Source organism: Monodon monoceros, unplaced genomic scaffold (genome assembly GCF_005190385.1).
Source record: "Monodon monoceros isolate NGI ecotype Baffin Bay Population unplaced genomic scaffold, NGI_Narwhal_1 Super_Scaffold_17, whole genome shotgun sequence".
Taxonomy (NCBI): domain Eukaryota; kingdom Metazoa; phylum Chordata; class Mammalia; order Artiodactyla; family Monodontidae; genus Monodon; species Monodon monoceros.
The window spans coordinates 25,536,799-25,555,200 of record NW_021703773.1 but is presented as its reverse complement, the minus strand read 5'-3'; the positions used below and the strand labels follow the sequence as shown (position 1 = coordinate 25,555,200).

At 41.1% G+C, this 18,402-nt stretch overlaps 1 protein-coding gene across 1 annotated transcript in view; it reads left to right on the top strand.

The window, feature by feature from the left end:
* CSMD1 (CUB and Sushi multiple domains 1) overlaps positions 1-18,402 on the top strand; it is a 1,429,265-nt gene that overhangs the window by 1,266,353 nt on the left and 144,510 nt on the right. The window contains exons 39-41 of the mRNA XM_029226263.1: positions 2,301-2,370; positions 4,452-4,568; positions 11,048-11,257. Coding sequence (XP_029082096.1) covers positions 2,301-2,370; positions 4,452-4,568; positions 11,048-11,257 — 397 coding nt within the window. The remainder of the gene's footprint in view (positions 1-2,300; positions 2,371-4,451; positions 4,569-11,047; positions 11,258-18,402) is intronic.

Below are 18,402 nucleotides of genomic sequence, written 5' to 3'. Positions count from 1 at the left end.
GAAGCTTTGCCAAACCTTCATCCATGGAAACAAGCTTTTAACCAAGCACGTCAAGGCTGTTTTAACTGATTCTTTAAGGACAGAAACTTCCTGTTTCACGTGTTACAGCAGAAAGAATTATAAGTCACATCCCAGGGGTTTCATTTAGAGGAATACCTTACTCTATACTGACAAGCCATTTTTATGCTTTTTGGGTTTTTTTTTACTTTATAAATTGACTTAAACCATGTAAATATCATGTTGTCTCTCTCCTTTCCCAAATTCCCACACGTTAACACTTTCTCTCACTCACGTGTGTTCATCTTTCTACACGTTTATGACAGCACTTTGCATTTACTGTCAGCATCCTTTTATAAAGAAGACTTCTATAGCCCTCAGAGAAGAAACTAGAAAGGGTTATTTAGTAAAGACATTTCTTACAATGAATTGTTTAATATGCTGCTTAGAGATAAAAGCCTGCAGACACACATCTGTAGAGTCCAGTCAGGCCACTTAGCTCTTGTTTTCAAATGCAAACTAAGATTTTTTTTTTCTTTATAACAGTTTCAAGCATTGAATTTACAAGCTGTGACTGTCTCTCATTCACATGAGTTAAAAAGGATTCTGGACTTTTTAAAAAGTTGCTAACAACTGGGAATTTTGGTAACGCATTAGTATATTTGGAATGACAGCATGCATAAATTACATACTATTCATGAAAAGAATTGTTCCTTTTATGGTTTACATACAAGTGTCTATAAGTGCATCTGCCTAGTGAGATTCAGGCATAAAGTGGCAGAGACAGGACACATCAAAGGTCAGTCCCGGATATCTGAATGATTAATGATTTCCTTCTCTCTAGATTTGTTTTACTTTTCTTTTAAAAGCTGAAAAACGAAAATTCCCATTTGAAGCTAGTAAGTAAATACACAGATTCCTGCCTTGTTTTGGATCCATTATAAAAATTTCAGCTGGAATCACTAATATGAAATGTCTTTGCTGAAATCAATAGCAGAATGTGACCTAGATTGGTAATAAATGACCATTTTATTGGTAGTCTTCCATAAATACCTTTAAAGGCTTTTGTACTTTATGTTTGTCCAAAATTCAGAAAGAAATTTATTAAAGATAACGTAATAGGTCAGAGAATGAGGAGATACAGAGCATGAAATTTGGCAGGAAAAGCATTATCCTGCATGTCTTCTTTAAGAATAAGTGTAGTCTTCCTTTACTGGAACAACTTTTAAGAATATTAGGAAGTAGGAGAAAATGAGTTTTGTGGCACATGAATTGAGTATGAAACCTTCCTAAGCTTGGGGAATCGGTTTGTCATTGATAACTGCCTTAGTGCAAATTCTTGTTTGATGCGTTCCCAATATGGCTGGGATTATTTAACATGAATTAAAGGTTTGTTTTTCAACTGCCTCTATGCCAATTTTGTTTGGCAAATGGAAATTCACAAGATAAGTATGCATGGCACATAAAACCACCAAGTCACAATGAGGAAAAAAGTAAAATTGAATAGTCTGCACACAGAGGTGCCCGTTCACTACCTTCTCTTTCATCTTAAAAGAGATTTTAGCACGAAACACTGAGAATTTAACCTGCTGCTGTTTAATTTTTAAAAGAGTAATAATAGGACAGATTTTTTGAAGGTTGAAAGTTGAAAACTTTATATATTTAGGGAATAAAGAGACCTTGAATGATGAGGATTAATTTCATCGCAGACACGTTAATTTGACAGCTGTGAGGCTGTCTGATAATAAAATGAATATTAAGTCTCCCTTTTTCTCCAATAAAGGAAGAACTGACCCAGTTCTTTGCTGAACCGTAAAGGTCATGTGAGTTGCACTTGAACCGTAGGCAACCGTGAAAGTTAACCTTTGTATGAGCAGATTACTTACCTTTGACATGTCACCCTTCAGATCAATACCTAGTATTTCCTAATCATTTTCAGCCTCTCAGACCAAAAGCTGTAACTTTTGATGATTAAAAAAAAGACTTACTTTGACCAATTCAGTTCAACATTGTAAGCATTAGGGAAGCATCCTGGCAGAAATAAAGACCGTTGAAGGGGACATCACAAGATTTTGATTTCAGTGACAAGAAACACAGTGATTATGGATTTTTTTTTCTGTTTTAATTCCAAATATGGGATTCATTAACACACATTAGTAGATTTCATGAGTTCTGATTTTTTTGCATTTGTAATTAAATCAAAAAGGGAAAACCAAAGAAAGTACAGATGTTCTCACAAACATTTAAGCCTTAAATACTCTATGTTCAGTTATGTGAGTTTTATTTCATTTTCTCTTGAACAGGGCCGTTCCCACATCTCCTGTATGCCAGGGACTGTTCGTCGTTGGAACTACCCGTCTCCCCTTTGCATTGGTATGGACATGCCTTCCGTCACTGGGTCTCTGTGCAGATTATCAGTAACGTAATGGTGATCTCCTTGAGCCACCTTTGAGCTTCACAGATGCACTTTTAAATTCCTTTCAAACATTTGTTACATAATGATAACATAATAATGCTGTTACTGGATTGGACAAGCATCTTCTCCCCCTGGATGTGGTTCCTCAGCTTTTCCAGCATCTCTGAACCAACCAACAGGGATTAGATGCAAGAGTGCTAGCTCGAGGCACTAAACGCACAGCACATGCATATCAGAAGCCAGTGGATTAATTCATGGCAAGAATGAATGTAGCTGGTCTGAGAGTCTGAGAAGGGTTCTATGTACACCTTTAGCCTCAGGAAAATCACATTTCCAGAAACAAAATTGAGAAGTACTGATAAGTGATGTGAAGTTGGAGGGACAGTATTTTATATCAAAGAGTATTTGATATCAAGGCAGCCGCCCTTGTGGAGGGACTCACTGGGACTGGGATTCAGGCATAGAACATCCGTCTCCCTATTTATTTTTAAATGAAGAGCTTTCCCTTAAACGTGGGAATTTAAATATTTTAAGCTTTGGAATAAAATCAACTCACAGTGGGTAGTCATTGCTGACACTCTGTATTATGTGAGGAAATGTTTTATTTGAATAGTTTACTTATATTAGCCAAATATAATTAATTGTATCTTTTATTTTACATGTTTCATATATTAGCAGATGTCAAAGATGCATCAACTTCCATAACACTTGCTTGCTCCTAATTCCTTACAAGGTATAGAGGAAGTTTTTTCATTGGAAAACTCACAAACATCCCACAATAAATTTCAAAGACTTATTTTGAGAGATTGAAAGTTTTTTTAGCTGTTAGCTTTAGATTAATCCAAGCTGGGGGATTTTAGGACTAGAAATCCATGAAGAGATAGTATTTTACTAATAAGTTCTTGGAAATCTCAAGTCCTGATTTTTTTAATAATAGTACTAAGGAAGATAATTTACAGCAAAACACTTCTCTACAAGTTACTGAGTGTCAAGCATCATTCCCAGAGCTTAACCAGTATTAACTAAATTGAACATCATGACAAGCCTCAGGGTGGCCAAGCCGTTTGCCAGGGCCCTGCACCAAGCTGGCATTCCCTGCATCATGGCATCCCTCCAGCGGGACATGGCCTGTGCCCTGGAGTAAAAATCCCATATATTCTTACCAAAATATCAGGAATCTGTATAAAATAAGATATATAAACCCAGTTAAAACCCCAAGATACCTGGCTCTTTTATAAAAATAAGCACCTTGTTCTTTAGCCATACCATTGTACCAAAAACGCTTTGAATATGCTGTTTAACCATAAGAAAAGGCCTGGCATGGAGGGGTTTCCCCAGCAGGAGGCAAGAATCAGGCTACCAAATGATGGTGGACAGATGAGCCCCGGGAAGAAGGCTGAGACTTGAGGGTTATACTGAAAATCTTGCTGGGATCATTGGACAGATGTAAAATAAGAGAAGCCCATTGATGGAGTTTTTAAAATATCACAAAGGAAAAAAGATGGATACACAGCTTTTGGGGGCTCTGTTTGTACGCCTATCCAATGGTTCTTGTCTTTTGAGATGAACGAAAGAATGCGATCACATACAGTGATAAGTAAGTACTCAAGGAATTAGGTTATCATCCTTGTTTGACAGGAGGTGCACCCAACATCGAGACCCCCTTCTCTCTCTCCCAGGACAATGATAGTTGTCTTGACTTAAAGGTGTGAGTATTGATGACAACTCAGAACCTGAAAGTCAATCGGTTGCCTGACCAAAATGCATTAAATTGACCAAGCTTTACTGGGAGCCTCTGTGGACCAGAAGTAAATAAACTGAAGACCTGTCTTTGTCCTTAAGCAGTGGAAACTCAGGAGGGAGAGCTAGACCCATAAATAACTGAAGGGCATCGCATTATGTATGTGCTGAAATGAGGTGCAGATTTGTTTCTGAAGACTTGCTTCTAGGTAGCGTGGTCCCATAGAGTGGGGGGAGGGAATTGTCCTTGCTGGAAAACGATGACACACAGCACTAACTCCCCTTGTCTGGCCGACAGCGACCTGCGGGGGGACCTTGAGCAGCATGGGGGGCGTGATCCTGAGCCCGGGGTTCCCGGGCACCTACCCCAGCAACCTGGACTGCACCTGGAAGATCGCCTTGCCCACTGGCTACGGTGAGTGAGATACTTTTTCATTCCTCAAAATTCAACTTTTTAATTTTTATATTGGAAAGAATTAGGCTGAGTGAAAAATGGGCCTATTCTGTTGACCTAAGTGTGTCTTTAATTGAAAGTAGCTTACAGATTTAAATAAATCTTTGGCAGAATAACTTTGAGAACAGAAAGTTACTTGAAAAATCAGTTCAGCCGTGCAAGACTTTTCAAGGCAAATTAAATTAGTTGAATGATGAACAGTAGAGGCACATGACGTGCAGAATGTAGCGTCCCTAATTCAGTTATCAATCTCTTTATAACACTGTCTTTTATAATGTATCACTGGAATTCAGTAATGGTGGTAGTTTCTCTTGAACAATTTTTAAGGTTTTTCTCAGGTTATGACTCATTCTAGTATTGTTCTATAAACTTCTGTTGTTATAACTTGCATTGATTTAGGTTTATGAAAATGGCTTTTTATCATATTTAGTTATGAACTTTCAGGTTACTTACCTTAAATAGGTCCTAATTTTAATTGTTAGGTACACTAAAATCCCATTCTGGCCTGCTTCAGAAATTCACAGTCTGTGTGAAACTTTGATTCCCTATCATGCCTTTCCTTGTCTGCCTCATGATGTCCTTATATTTTAGTTCATTAATTTGGGTTTTCCCCACCTGTGATTTTCTCAAAAGTACGCAGTATGATAGGGGTGCCAAATTAGATACTCACAGAATGTCCCAGAGTGTCTCAGAGTAATTGAGTACTCATGAATGTTAGTTGAGGGATGAATGAGCATAAGCATAAGTGGAAATCGTTACCTTAGAAGAGGATTATATATTTTAAGTTTTCAAAGCTCTTGCCTTGAGAATCTGTGCCGGGAGGGCAGCAGGAAAGGGAGGGTCCACCTGCTCAGCTGAGAGCCGCCAAGAGGGCAGCGGGCGTGAGGCCACCAGGGCAAGGGGGAGCGTGGAAGGGACCCCCCCCCAGCGTGGAGAACACACGTGAGGTTCATGTCCACTGAGTTCCTGAAGGGGCCACCAGAGTGTGGGGATAAAAACGGGGAGACAGTTCACAGAAGGATCACAGAGGCGCTCTATTTCTTCCAGGTTTTTTAGTTTTGTTTTTTAAATCCTGAACTCTCTGAACATAGAGGCCGTAATTGTGCTCTGTGGTAGACGGAACAGAAGCCTTTGCCTTTAACCAACAGTGGCTCAGCTATCCTCAAAGCCTGGTCTGTTTTCTCACCCTGGGGATCTGAAGATCTGGACATGGTTGGTTCAGTGTTTAGAGTCAGGTGTCAGGATCGGAGTTGTAGGTGACCCAGGAGGTTCCAACAGGGTCTGAGCATCTTGAGGGTCACAAGTTTATAAGACGAGTAATGATAGTTCACTCAGGCTACTGCACTGAGTGAACCTCCAGGGACCTCGTCTTCCTCACCTCTAAAAAGGAAATAACCACACAGGGTTACATGAGGATTCACCAAAACAACTCGGGCGAGAAATTTAGTACCGGGCTTGGCATGTCGTAAACAACAGCAGCAAAAAGCTAGCTGGTCTTTAGATTGTTGCTGCAAATGGTTCCCACTGTTCTTTCAAACCTCATCAGAAGCATTTTACTCATGCATGGATATACACATTTTATTAATTTATTTTCCCAACCTTACTGTTCTGTGATCTGAGAAGGCTGTTGTCTGGCATATTTACGTATGTTGCTCACTCACTGATAAACCAATATGCAAGACAGTAACTCAGGAAAAACAAAAAAGAACAGTTAGATTGTCTGACCTCACGATCATGATCTGTGAACCTAAAAAAAATTTATTTGAAGAAAGGTCAAAATTTTAAAAATATTTATGAAATATTACAATTAAAATTATTTGTCTTTAAAATCTGTGGTATTGCCTAGTATTGGGCTTTAAAAAGCATCTTGAAGAATAAGCAAAAAGAAACCTTATGTCTTAAATCCTAACTACATACAAAATAGTATGACTGTCCCTAGCACTTAGAATAGATGTAGTCATGCTTCGGAATAATTTGCTACAGATGGAATTTAAGTACCACACCAGGTTTGTCTGTGATAAATTTTATAATCTGTAAATATACTTCTAAACATGACATTATACATTTAAATTTAGGGAAGAGGCATGTACATTCCCGTTTCCTGGATTGTCAGTTTGGGTTTGGGTTGCTCAGGGTGTTAAGGATTATTGTACCGGTGACTGCAATTCCCCCAGCCACCCTGAAAAACACACCTATCCAGAATATGAGACATCAGTGCCTTTTCTTGAAAAAAAATAGGTTAGATGCCTTTCACTCATGGAGGATTTTATTGCTGTGTTTTGGATCTTTCCATACGACTGAATATGCATGGGACCACCTGATAGATATCCGACCCATTCGTTAAGCAGCTACCAGCTCCGTCAAATAATTCTTCTGATTAATCCTTCTTCTGTCCCACATGCATGGACCAGTCAGTAGCTTAATTAAATAGACAAAATGATTGGTTGCTCTGGCATCACGTGAAAGCCACCTTGGTCTCCCCTTGCTAATTACTCATCCCCCCCAGCAGCTATTTCCTGCATCCAGCCTCTGTGAGGGCCTGCAATCAAGAGACTTTGTCTAAGGAGTGGGCAGTGTATATGGTGGTTCCTCATGTCTTTGAGCTCTGAGGTTAGCTGGGTAGAAATCCTAGTTCTGTCAGTGACTGATGGTATGAATTTGCCCAAGTTATCAACATGTTTTAGAACCTTTATCCCTTATCTTTAAAACGAATATGATAAAATATCATTCTCCGACAGCCGTTAGGAAGTAATGCAAACGCCTGATATGGAGAAGGCATTACTTAACTGCTTTTAGTTTCTAAGCCAAATGCTCTAATGATTTCTATGTTGTTTTCTTTCCTTTCCACAAATTTGGGTTGCTGTTTTGTGTGGCTTTGGCATGAGCTCAATCACCACAGAACTTGTGTCTCTATTTTCTTGAAAATTTCTAAAGGCATAGTTAACAGAAATGAAATCAAGTTTTTCTACTTTACCATTACTTTTTTTTTTTTAACATCTTTATTGGAGTCTAACTGCTTTTTATATTTAAAACCCACTGCACTTATACCGCACACCATGAGGTCCAAATTGGCCATGCCTTTAAACCACCTAGAAGTCTAAGGAGGATGTAAGAGACTCTTTAGACTATCCACTGAATTCTAAAACTATTAACTCCTTTGCTCTGTGTTTATTATGTACAGAAGATATAAAATAGAGCACTGTACTATTCACAGGTTCTATCAACTAAGAGACGAGAGTTTAACTCTGAAGCCATTGTCAGGTTACTATTCAAAATTTTGTCAAAATCCAAAGTCAAAATTTTTTCTGCAGGTGCCTTTTACTGACACTTAATTTTCAGTGTGTAATGACAATCGGTGTAAATTCCACCCAAGATGGGCATTCAGACTGGTTTTCTTGTTGCAGTGACACATTTTTGGTATTCTGTGAGGTAAGAAAAGAATAGGTTAACACTTATTTTAATCCCTTCGTTTTGGCTTCATGATGTCAAACTGGACACAATTTGCTGAAAATTAGATAGCTAAAAATTCCATTCTAAACCAGATTAGAGCTGGGCTTGGTTCTATTTCCTGATATGTATTAGGTAGTTTGATATGTGGCTGGATACTTTATCCTGCTTAATATGCTAATTTTTTTCATAAAATTATAATTGTCATAATTCCATTTCAAGTTTAATTCCGAATCAGTAAAAGGCCACGGTCACCATTTCCTTTGCTTTAGAGATATTGGCCAGCCTTCCTTTTTTTTGCCCCTTGATCTGCTTGCTGTCTCTCATTTCTTTCTTGACTGGGTCATTCTGTGAATTTCAAAATGAGTCTCTGGATGAATACATCTGACGTCTGCATATGCTTATCTGAAATGAGCCTATTTTAAGCCATTTCCCTGCTATTTGATTTTATACCTAAAAAGAGGATACATTTTTTAAGTGTTCTAATCTTGCCCTAGTTTCACATCCTATCTGGTACTTTTAGGACGTAAATAGAAATGTTAGTAATTCAACATTCGTTTTTGATTATTATTGTGTCAGCTTCTGTGTTCTTCCTCCTGGTGAAGAATGTGACGGGTATTTATGAAACTCTGTAGACCACAGGGGTTCCGTGGCCTTGATGTAGCCACCAAAAAAAAAGAAATCCATTAGTATAGTTTATTAATTAGCTAAAAAAACCTCTTTTTCTTATCAGATTTGTGGACCAGGCCACAAAAGAGAACTGTATTTAATTCAGCAGTGGGTGAGGGAATAGATCAGATACTGTTGCGTGACTCAGGAAGTGGTTCAACTGTCACAGGAGACAGGTCAGAATTGAAGGGCTGGGGACCACTAGCCCTGCCTCCTTTCCTTCCTTCTTTGCTTTCTCCCTGTCTCTCTCTCTCTTTCTTTTTCTCTGTCTTTATCTCTCTCAATCTTTCTCTCTCTCTTTCTTCTTTTCTTGCTTCCAGATTTCTTTTGACCAAACGTATTTACTGGGATTTAGGAGAAAATGAATTAGCTCACTGATGTCTTTTCAACACTTTTTAATATTTGCAGAAATGTTTTAAATTTATAGGTTTGTTCCATGTTGGTCGTCTGTTGTGCCTAGTATTAGAATGGGCAGGACGGACACAGGCTGGGCTGTTCCTTCTCTGGCTGCTCATGTGTCACCAGTACATATGTTTGGACCATATGTTACAAATTGAATTACTCCTTCCAAAAAGGATTCCAAAGTTTGGTTGCCTTGTTAAAGATGTTTCATTGTAAGTCTTTCTTCTGCTTTTCACTCTCTCGGTCTCTTCATGAAGTATTCCACATTCTACTTCTTCCAATCTTCTCTATCAAACTAGATTGAACAATTTTAATACAAAATTATTTTCTCCAAAAAAATTGTAATATTTTTAACATGGTGATATCATTAGCTTTTGACTAGCACATTTTCATGCTAAACCAGAGAACATGAGGGCTCTGTCAATTGGAGTTGGTGTCCATCCAACTCTGCCTCTCCCTGTGGTACATGGGACATAACACCCAGCCTTTCTGAGCCTTAGTTTGCTCACCTGTGAAATGATGGTCATAACAGTGATTACCTGATAAACTGAACCCCAAGAGTGATAGGTGGCCTTACACTCTGCCCAACCAGAAAGGCCATTATTTACTCTTTTGTTCCTCCTCACAAGGTTTTCTTCATAATTGATAAAATTGTGTTTCTTGGATGATTTTAAACTTTATTGAGTACCTTTAGGTTGTTCTTCCCTATTACTCTTTGCATGAGCTTTTCTTCTTCTTCTTTTTTTTTTTTTTTACTGAATTCAGGCTTTTGATACCTGCGTTTTCCATCAATACTAAGTAGATATGTTACTTTAAATTCTCTAGGTATTTACACTTAAGTAAGGTAATCCACGTTAACATGATCTTTAATATGATAATTTTAATATCTTTAATTTCCTAAAACCTAGAAAACATGTCAAATATATTAGATGAAAAGGAAAAAAATAAATCTCTTTTTATCTATCAAGAACAGGAGAAGAATAACACAAAGTAAAGCTTTCCTCGTATGTTGAGAGAATGATCTACAGTAGCTGCTGGTATTCTCAGTTTAGGCTTTACAAATCTAACTTAATTGCCTGGATTTGTGCAAAAGCTAATGTCTTTGGCATTCTAAATAAACTTGAAAGTGAATTAAAATATTTCAGACACAGTAGTCAATTAAATTTTCAACAATACCACAATGCAAATAACTCTAAATTATTTTGATTTTGGTTTTCTTCTAAGCTATCACTGTAGTTTATCTGAGACACAGATCAGTATGATGCTAGCAATATGGGTCCTTCAGACCGTCTTGGTATCTTGCCCTGTGCCAGGCTGTTAGATTGAATTGTGAGAGCTAGAGTGGGGTTGATCCGAGTGGGTTTCTTGCAAACACCAGTAATTTGTTTTGCAGGCACTACACAATTGAAACAATCACTTACCAAACCAAGAAGTTTCTTGTGCAGTGGTATGCCCTTCCATTTAAAAGCCACTTTAAAGATTGTTGCATTTTGTTAGATCTGTATTGGCTTCTTCCTTGATAAAGCCACAAATTAAGGATGATTTGACGTACAATTACAACCTTGTGTTTCTGGTTGTAATGATTATAATAGCAGCTGGACAAAATCACTGCCATATGTATGGATGTAAGTCACCATTCTAAGAATTATACCTGCTTGTCTCTGTGATGCAATGCTGGTAACACCCGTATTTCACAAATAAGTTGACTTAGGGGCATTTACTACATGGACAAAGGTCACACAGCTAGTAGGTAGCTGAGGTGAAACTGAACCAAGGATCATTGTAATTCACAAAGTGTGTGCTCCGCTCGGCCTCCTGGAGAGATGCTGTTTGGGGAAACTGATACAATTTTAATCCCTATTGGTAAACATTATCATAAAATTTGATATTAACTTCCACCGATTTTGCATATTTTTTCATAGGTGCACATATTCAATTTCTGAATTTTTCTACCGAAGCTAATCATGACTACCTTGAAATTCAAAACGGACCTTTCCACACCAGCCCGATGATGGGGCAGTTCAGTGGCCCCGACCTGCCTGCACCCTTGCTGAGCACAACTCATGAAACGCTCATCCACTTTTACAGCGACCACTCGCAGAACCGGCAGGGATTTAAACTCACTTACCAAGGTAAGGAGTCAAAACACATCTAGGGATGCTTCTTACAGGTAAATTGTAAGGGTAAACCTCCCTAGCCGGTTAAAGGCTTGTACGGCTGGAGTCATTTCTAGTTGGGCACAGTTTTCTGACTGGGAGTGGAGTGGAGTCTTGGCTGTTGTACACACAAGTCAGGACGCAGACACAAGGAGCAGGGTCAGCCATGCACTGTCACTGCTTCACCTGAAGTCCCTTGTCTCTACCCTCAACGGCCACCATCACCACCTTCAAGCCCCTTGGCCCCATCACCAGGTAGCCTTCTCACCTGTCACCATGTCCTCTTGGCCACGTGTCGGTATTTCCCATCAGGACTATGGTGCAGGGAGTCCGTTCACAGTGGAAGTGGGTCTGACCGTGTCTCTCGTGCCCTTAAGCCTTGTCTCAGCTCAAAGTAATGGTTCTATGTACTATTCAAGTCATGTTTAAATTATGCCAGAAAAAAAAATGAGAATGAACCCTACGTGTTTTTAAACCATCAAAATAGAGGTCTCTAACAAAAGTTTGAATCTACCATTATCAAAGCATTTTTGACATGTGAAAAAGTTCAGAGTTTTCATTTCAAACACAGTAATTTAGCTGGCCTTTTCTTGAATGTTGTTAATTCAAATGAAGTTGAAAATGTCAAAAGTGGAGTCTTTTTTTTAACCCAGCAAAATCACTTGATTTCTTTAATTTCATAGGCTACCCTGGAAAAATAGAGATTTAATATTTTATTACTGGAAGAGGATGGCATTTTGTGTTGAACTCTTAGACCTTGTTACTTCAGTTGTTACTTAAAATATAAATTTACATTTCCAGAATTTGGGTCTCTTAAAATAGGAATCCAGGTAGGAGAAAAAAGAGAGGGTGGTACAGGTTGAGGAATGCAGCAGGAGACCTTGCCAGAATTTCTCTAGGTCCGTCTGTGTCTTTCATTCTGTCTCACCTCGATCCCCCTTCATCTCAGCCAAGGGTATCACTTCCTCCTGGAAAGGCTCACACACACACAGAACAGCGGAAGGCAGACAGCTTCCCCCAGGCCAGCGCGGAGGTCTGCCTGCAACCCTGCTCGTCCTCCTTTTGGAGACAAGAGAATGCTCCCCCTGCTTCCAGGCAACCCCTCCCGGGCTCTAGGCTCTAGAATGTTTCTTTTTACTCTGTCAGGGCTGTCAAGACAGGAATCGTCTTCCCTTTATTGCATTTGCAGCTGCTACTTCTCTACCAGATCTTTCTCATTAGTGTTTCAAATATACTCAAATTCCTCTCTCCCTCACACACACCCCTGTTTATATTTAATTTTAATGACCTGCATCTTCCTTCAGCTCCCACTTTGTAAGAAACCTCTGGGAGGAAGGGTCTACCCCAGCTCTCCCAGCGTCTCCCCCTCTTCCTCGCTTCTCCTGCCCACCCGCAGGCATCTGCCTTTAACACCCTCCTAGTGACACGATCGGCCGAGTCGGCAGTTCTTTGTGTCGTCTGAGATTCTCCAGTGGGGGTGATGGGACCGGCCAGAGACAGACTAGCAAGAGGAGAACAAGCGCAAGTTCATTAACATGCCCATCACTCGGACACACAGACACCTGGGAGAACCCAGACATGAGTCACTCGAAGGAGTGGTTAGGACTCGGGTTTAGGTACCATCTGAGGCTAAAACAAAGGAGAAGCGTTTGGGGCTTCTAGGAAGGGGAGGTGGCAATGGGGAGAAAAGCAGGAAATGTGTGGTTCACAAGGGTTGCTGAGTCAGGCTTGTTGTGCTGATTTAAAGAGGAGAGAAAGCCCTGCAAATGTACATTTTCTTCGTAAATGTAAATTTCCTCCACAAAAGGGGACCCTGTGCCCTGTTTTTAGAGTTTTCCCCTGCATCTGCTTGTTCTCAAAATACCTCAAGGTTTATTGAGCAAACACGGATGTAGCTCTTTCCAGTACCTACACAAGGACTCAGCAGGCCTGATGGAGTCAACAGCCGTCTCGTCTCCCGCACAAGTGAGGGACCACGGGTCCATCCATCGGTCTCTGTCTCAGCATCTGGGCACTGAGCCTGTGGCAGCTGCCGTTGCCTCTCATTCTGCAGACCCTCACAGACCCTTCCTTCTGCCTGTGCTCCCACTGCATCCCTCCTCCAGCCCCACCCCATTTCAGCCAGAAAGCCCCGGCCGGTGGGTGCATTCTCCTCTGGGATCCGGTCCTTCCTGGTACCTCTGTGTGTGAACTGCCCCCTCCCTGTCCCAACTTAAAACGACTGATTCTCCACTGCTGCTCAGAGAGGCTTCTCTCCCACCTGAGGCTGAAGCACCAAAGGCTCCTATAACTGGTGTCAAATGCAAAACAAATTCAGATTTAGTAAGAAGAGACTTTTATTGGGAAAGATTATTTATTGCAAGAGGGGAAGAGGTCTATTGCCATAGAGAGAACAAGGCTACAGCCATAAGATCAGCAAGCATCTCGAGGGTTAGGAAAAGGCTTTTCCTTCATGGAGAGCAGTAAACAAAGCTAGAAGAAGCTGGGGGTAGGGGCTGCGGTGACCAGGAGGGCCATGAGGGGATGTGGGTGAAAGCAGGTCTTTCCCTGAGGCCAACCTGTCTGTGGCCCAGCCTGAGGGTGGGCCAACGTTTAGGGGGAAGAAAAGCATTACTGAAGTTTGGTTTATAAGAGTTTTGTTCCAGTTGACTGCTGAGGACCAAACAGTTCAGCTAACCTTTGAAAGGGAAAGCATGGGAATTTGGAGGATTTTGTCAGGTCCGGTCACAGGTAACCAAAGGGCACCTTGACTCTTGTCTCAGTCCGGGGGGAGGTGGTCCTTTGCACTAAGTCATTTCCTGAAACACAGAGGACTTAGGGAAGGGGGTGGGTTTCCTCACCTCAACTTTTCTCTAGGATTCCTGAGCTCAGGTGAACTTTCACATTGTCATTGGGAAGGGAACCGAGCAGGGTCTGAGGGCTCGGATTCTGAAGCCTTACTAGTTAAAGGAATCCCATCCATGAGCTCCGACCCGGGCCTTGACGCTAACACAGGTTTACTGATAACTAAACTGCTCCTGTGCACGTGACTCCACTTGACTTTCTATCCAGAGTCAAAAAGGAACATATGAAATCTGCGAAAGAACCCAAAGAGAACACTGAGAGCCCAGAGCGAAAAGTGCACCCTGACTCGTGGTGGCAGAGAAGATGCAAAGCCATGCATTCTTAAGGACTGGGGAAAATTCGTATGCGAAAGAACCCAAAGAGAACACTGAGAACCCAGAATGAAAAGTGAACTCTGACTGGTGGTGGCAGAGAAGATGCAAAGTCATGCATTCTTAAGGACTGAGGAAAATTCATATGCTGAACTGAGATTTTCACCTTTCCTACAAATGTTTGTGTAGGGGACCCTGCTTTTCTAGGTTCTTGGTTGAGACCTCCTGTAAAAAAAGGCAGATTAACAGTGGAAAATCAGAAGTTAATAACATGTATGCCTGCTGCATACAGGGGAGATTCCCAGGGAAGCTGATTAACTCCCCAGCATGGCCCAAGCCACCACCTTAAACACCACCCCAGCTGAAGAGCCAGAAGCTGGGGGGAGTCAGGGGAGGTGAGCAGCAAAGCAGAGGAGACAGGCTTACAGTTGCTGTGCAGACTGAGGCCTTTTTTCTTCTCCATTGATAAGTTGCTAGAGGTTTAGCCATCTTTCTCTTCCTGGAACAGAGAAAGGACACCCTTACAAAGGGAGTGTTCCCTCATAAATGTATTCATAAATGTCTCTTATAAACAGGTTACCTCTACTCTGTTTTCAGAGATTCCCCCATTTCTGCAGTTTCTTAAAAATAACCAGAGACTTCCCTGGTGGCACAGTGGTTAAGAATCTGCCTGCCAATGCAGGGACACGGGTTCCATCCCTGGTTCGGGAAGATCCCACATGCCGCGGAGCAACTAAGCCCGTGTGCCACAACTACTGACTCTGCACTCTAGAGCCTGCGAGCCACAACTACTGAGCCCGCATGCCACAACTACTGAAACCCGTGCGCCTAGAGCCCGTGCCCCGCAACAAGAGAAGCCACCGCAATGAGAAGCACGTGCACCGCAACAAAGAGTAGCCTCTGCTCAATGCAGCTAGAGAAGGCCCGTGCAGCAACCAAGACCCAACGCAGCCAAAAAATAACTTAAAAAAAATAATAACTTAAAAAAAAATAATAAGCAGCTCGAGATAATCCTCTTGCCAAAGACATATTTTGGGGTGGCAAATTCTGCTCCCCTTCATCTGTCTAGATATAGATTCACCTCTCTTAAAATTAAAAAAGAAGCTTTTGTGAGGATCATAGCAGTGTTCTTCTCTGGGCTTCTCCCTCTTGGTTTCCATCCATCAGAGTTGCCAGTGGTGATTTAAAATCCAATTTGTAAGTTTACAGATTCACCTGTCACATGATTAGGTGACCATCAAAAGAAATAAAATAAGAAACAACACTCAAATCTCAAATTATTCTACTGTCCCTGTCATATGTCTGAAGTCACAAATATCACCAATTTGTAGTGCCTGTCTCTTGACCACTCAGGCCTGGACAGAGTAGATCCTGGCACACGGCTGCACCATCAGAACCTTAAGGGGAAAAGGTGGTTTGGGCCTGAATTCCTGAGAAGAGGCACAAGGAGTTTGCAGAGATGGTGAGATTGAAGACTGGATTTCTTTGCACCTGAGTCTGACTTTATGCAGGGTTACAGTCTGTCCTTCCGAAGGGTGTTGTTTATATATATAAATGTTCCTTAAGGTGTTTATTCCAAATGTAGGTTTTAAAATGAATACAAGCTAAGGGCTGGAGACTTTTTAAGAGCTGGGGTGTGGGGCCTTGGCCCTCTTGGTTTGCCTGAATCCCATAACCCTTCAGTCAGCTCCCAGGCAAGATGTAGTTACAGGGCTTGGAGCCACTGAAGCTCAGCTCCTGTCCTCCAGGGCAACTGCAGAGTGGGGGCACTTATCACCCCTGATGTCACATTTCAGAGGGACGGTCCCCAGGTCCTTGAGAAAAACACACCTGGGCTGTAAAACTGACAAGAGGCTTTTACGAAGATTTACATACATCTCCAAGGGACAGAGGGAAAATATACAGTGACAAGTTTTCTAAAACACTCTAAGAAAAGGGAGATCAGCAGCAGAGTCTGGATGAAGCCTGGCCAGGTCAGAGGCGAAGGACGCGTTTGTAAATGAGCCCATGTGGTGAGGACATTCAATTGTGAAATAATTTGCATCCCACGTTGAGAAGTTGAATTTTATTCTCTAGGCCCATGGTTCTAGAATTCAAGGGATCCATGACTTGAATGGTAAATATCTACCGCATGAGATATAGATATTATAATTTATATATAATATTAATATACATAATATCTCTATATAAATGTAAAAATACAATTTTAATATTTTCCTCTTAACCTCTAATGATGCGAATGTAGTATTAGCGTAACCTGTGCTTTGTCACCAAATCACAGATAATTCCATGTTTTATTACAATCATTGCAGATATCTCAAAATATTACTATACAATATTGTGAAGTGACATTAGTTATTAGACCTGCCACCTGCCATTTAGTGAAATAACAGCACATCTAGTTATACCACAAGTCTGGCTTTCATCACACTTTCCTAAGTAAATTTTTCCTTTGTAATCTGATGTATTTGTTTATGCATTTAAAATATTAGTTTGAGGTTAGTGGACTTCACCAGAATGCTAAAGGAGTTCACATTAAAACTCTTAGGAAAGCTGGTGGGTAATAAACTGTTGAAGGTTTAAAAATGGCTGTCTTAGTCCATTCAGGCTGCTTTAACAGAATACCATAGCCTGAGTGGCTTTTAAACAGATATGTGTTGCTCACAGTTCTGGAGGCTGTGAATCCAAGATCAAGATGCTGGCAAAGACACGCTTCCTGGTTCCTAGACAGCATCTTCTCACTCTGTCATCACTTGGCAGAAAGGGTGAGGGAGCTCTGTGGGGCCTGCGTTATAAGGGCACTAACCCCATTTATGGGGCTCCACCCTCATGACCTATCACCTCCCAAAGGAGCCACTTCCAAAACCATCACGTTGGGAGCTAGGATTCAACATACCAATCTGGGGACACAAACACTCAGTATATTGCAGTGAAAATTGCATTAGCCATATGTTCATTTTTTAAAAGTTTAGTCTCCACATACATTGTGGACTATTAAGCCGGCAAGAAATGGGTTTGGCAAAAAGAGGGAGACTGGCGGTAAGAAAACATGCTTAAGAGACAATTTTAAAGTTTCAGGCATGGATGGGGACCATGTGCCCAGGCTGAGGCAGTGTGCTTGGTACCTACTGCAGAGGAAGTAATGAGGGTGATGTGGTGGGTGGCGGAGCCTCTCCCTGAGACTGAGACTTGAAGAACAAGAATGGGAAGGAGCCGGGGGCTGTAAAGAGCAGGGACGTGTGTCCGGGTGGAGAGAGGAGCTCCCATGTTCAAAGAACAGAGAGGACAGAGCTGGAGTGCCGAGAGGAACAGGGTCTGAGAGGTTTGCAGGATGGAGACTGTTTGGGAGTTGGGTGGTAACACATTCAGAGTTGTTTCCAGGTGCAGTGTAAAGTCATTGAAGTACGTTAGCAAAAGATAAGTCCCTGCAATGCAGAGAATGGATTGTTGGAGGGGGAGGGAGGAGAGGAGAGAAAGCAACAAACCCAACGAGAAGGGTCCAGGAGAGATGCAGGTCTCAGCTTCAACACAGTTTTCTTTCATTGTGTCACCTTCATCTGGCTCTTAGATCAACTTAGAATTTGAATGGTATTATTGTGAACCCCATGCTGCTCTTTCATATTTCTGTACCTCTGGTCTCTCCCCCCTTCCCTATTCCTGTTGAGGTGTATTCTGTTAAAATATGAGCATTTCATTCGTGATCATTTTAAACTTGGTTATTACATGGTAGTCTTCACTGTTTGACACGACCTTAGTATTTGAGTCAATAAGAAAAGTATAGCATAATTATTTCTCCTACATGTAAGCTGCCAATTAAGTGATATATCTCAGTTGACCCCAAGAACTTTTGAGAAGTCTCCCCCAATTTGAATATTCTTAATAATATATTGAAAAATTTAACTTTTCTTTCTTTATTGACATTGCAAAAGTCAAATACAGATTCCCATGCTAGTACTGTTTGCCATG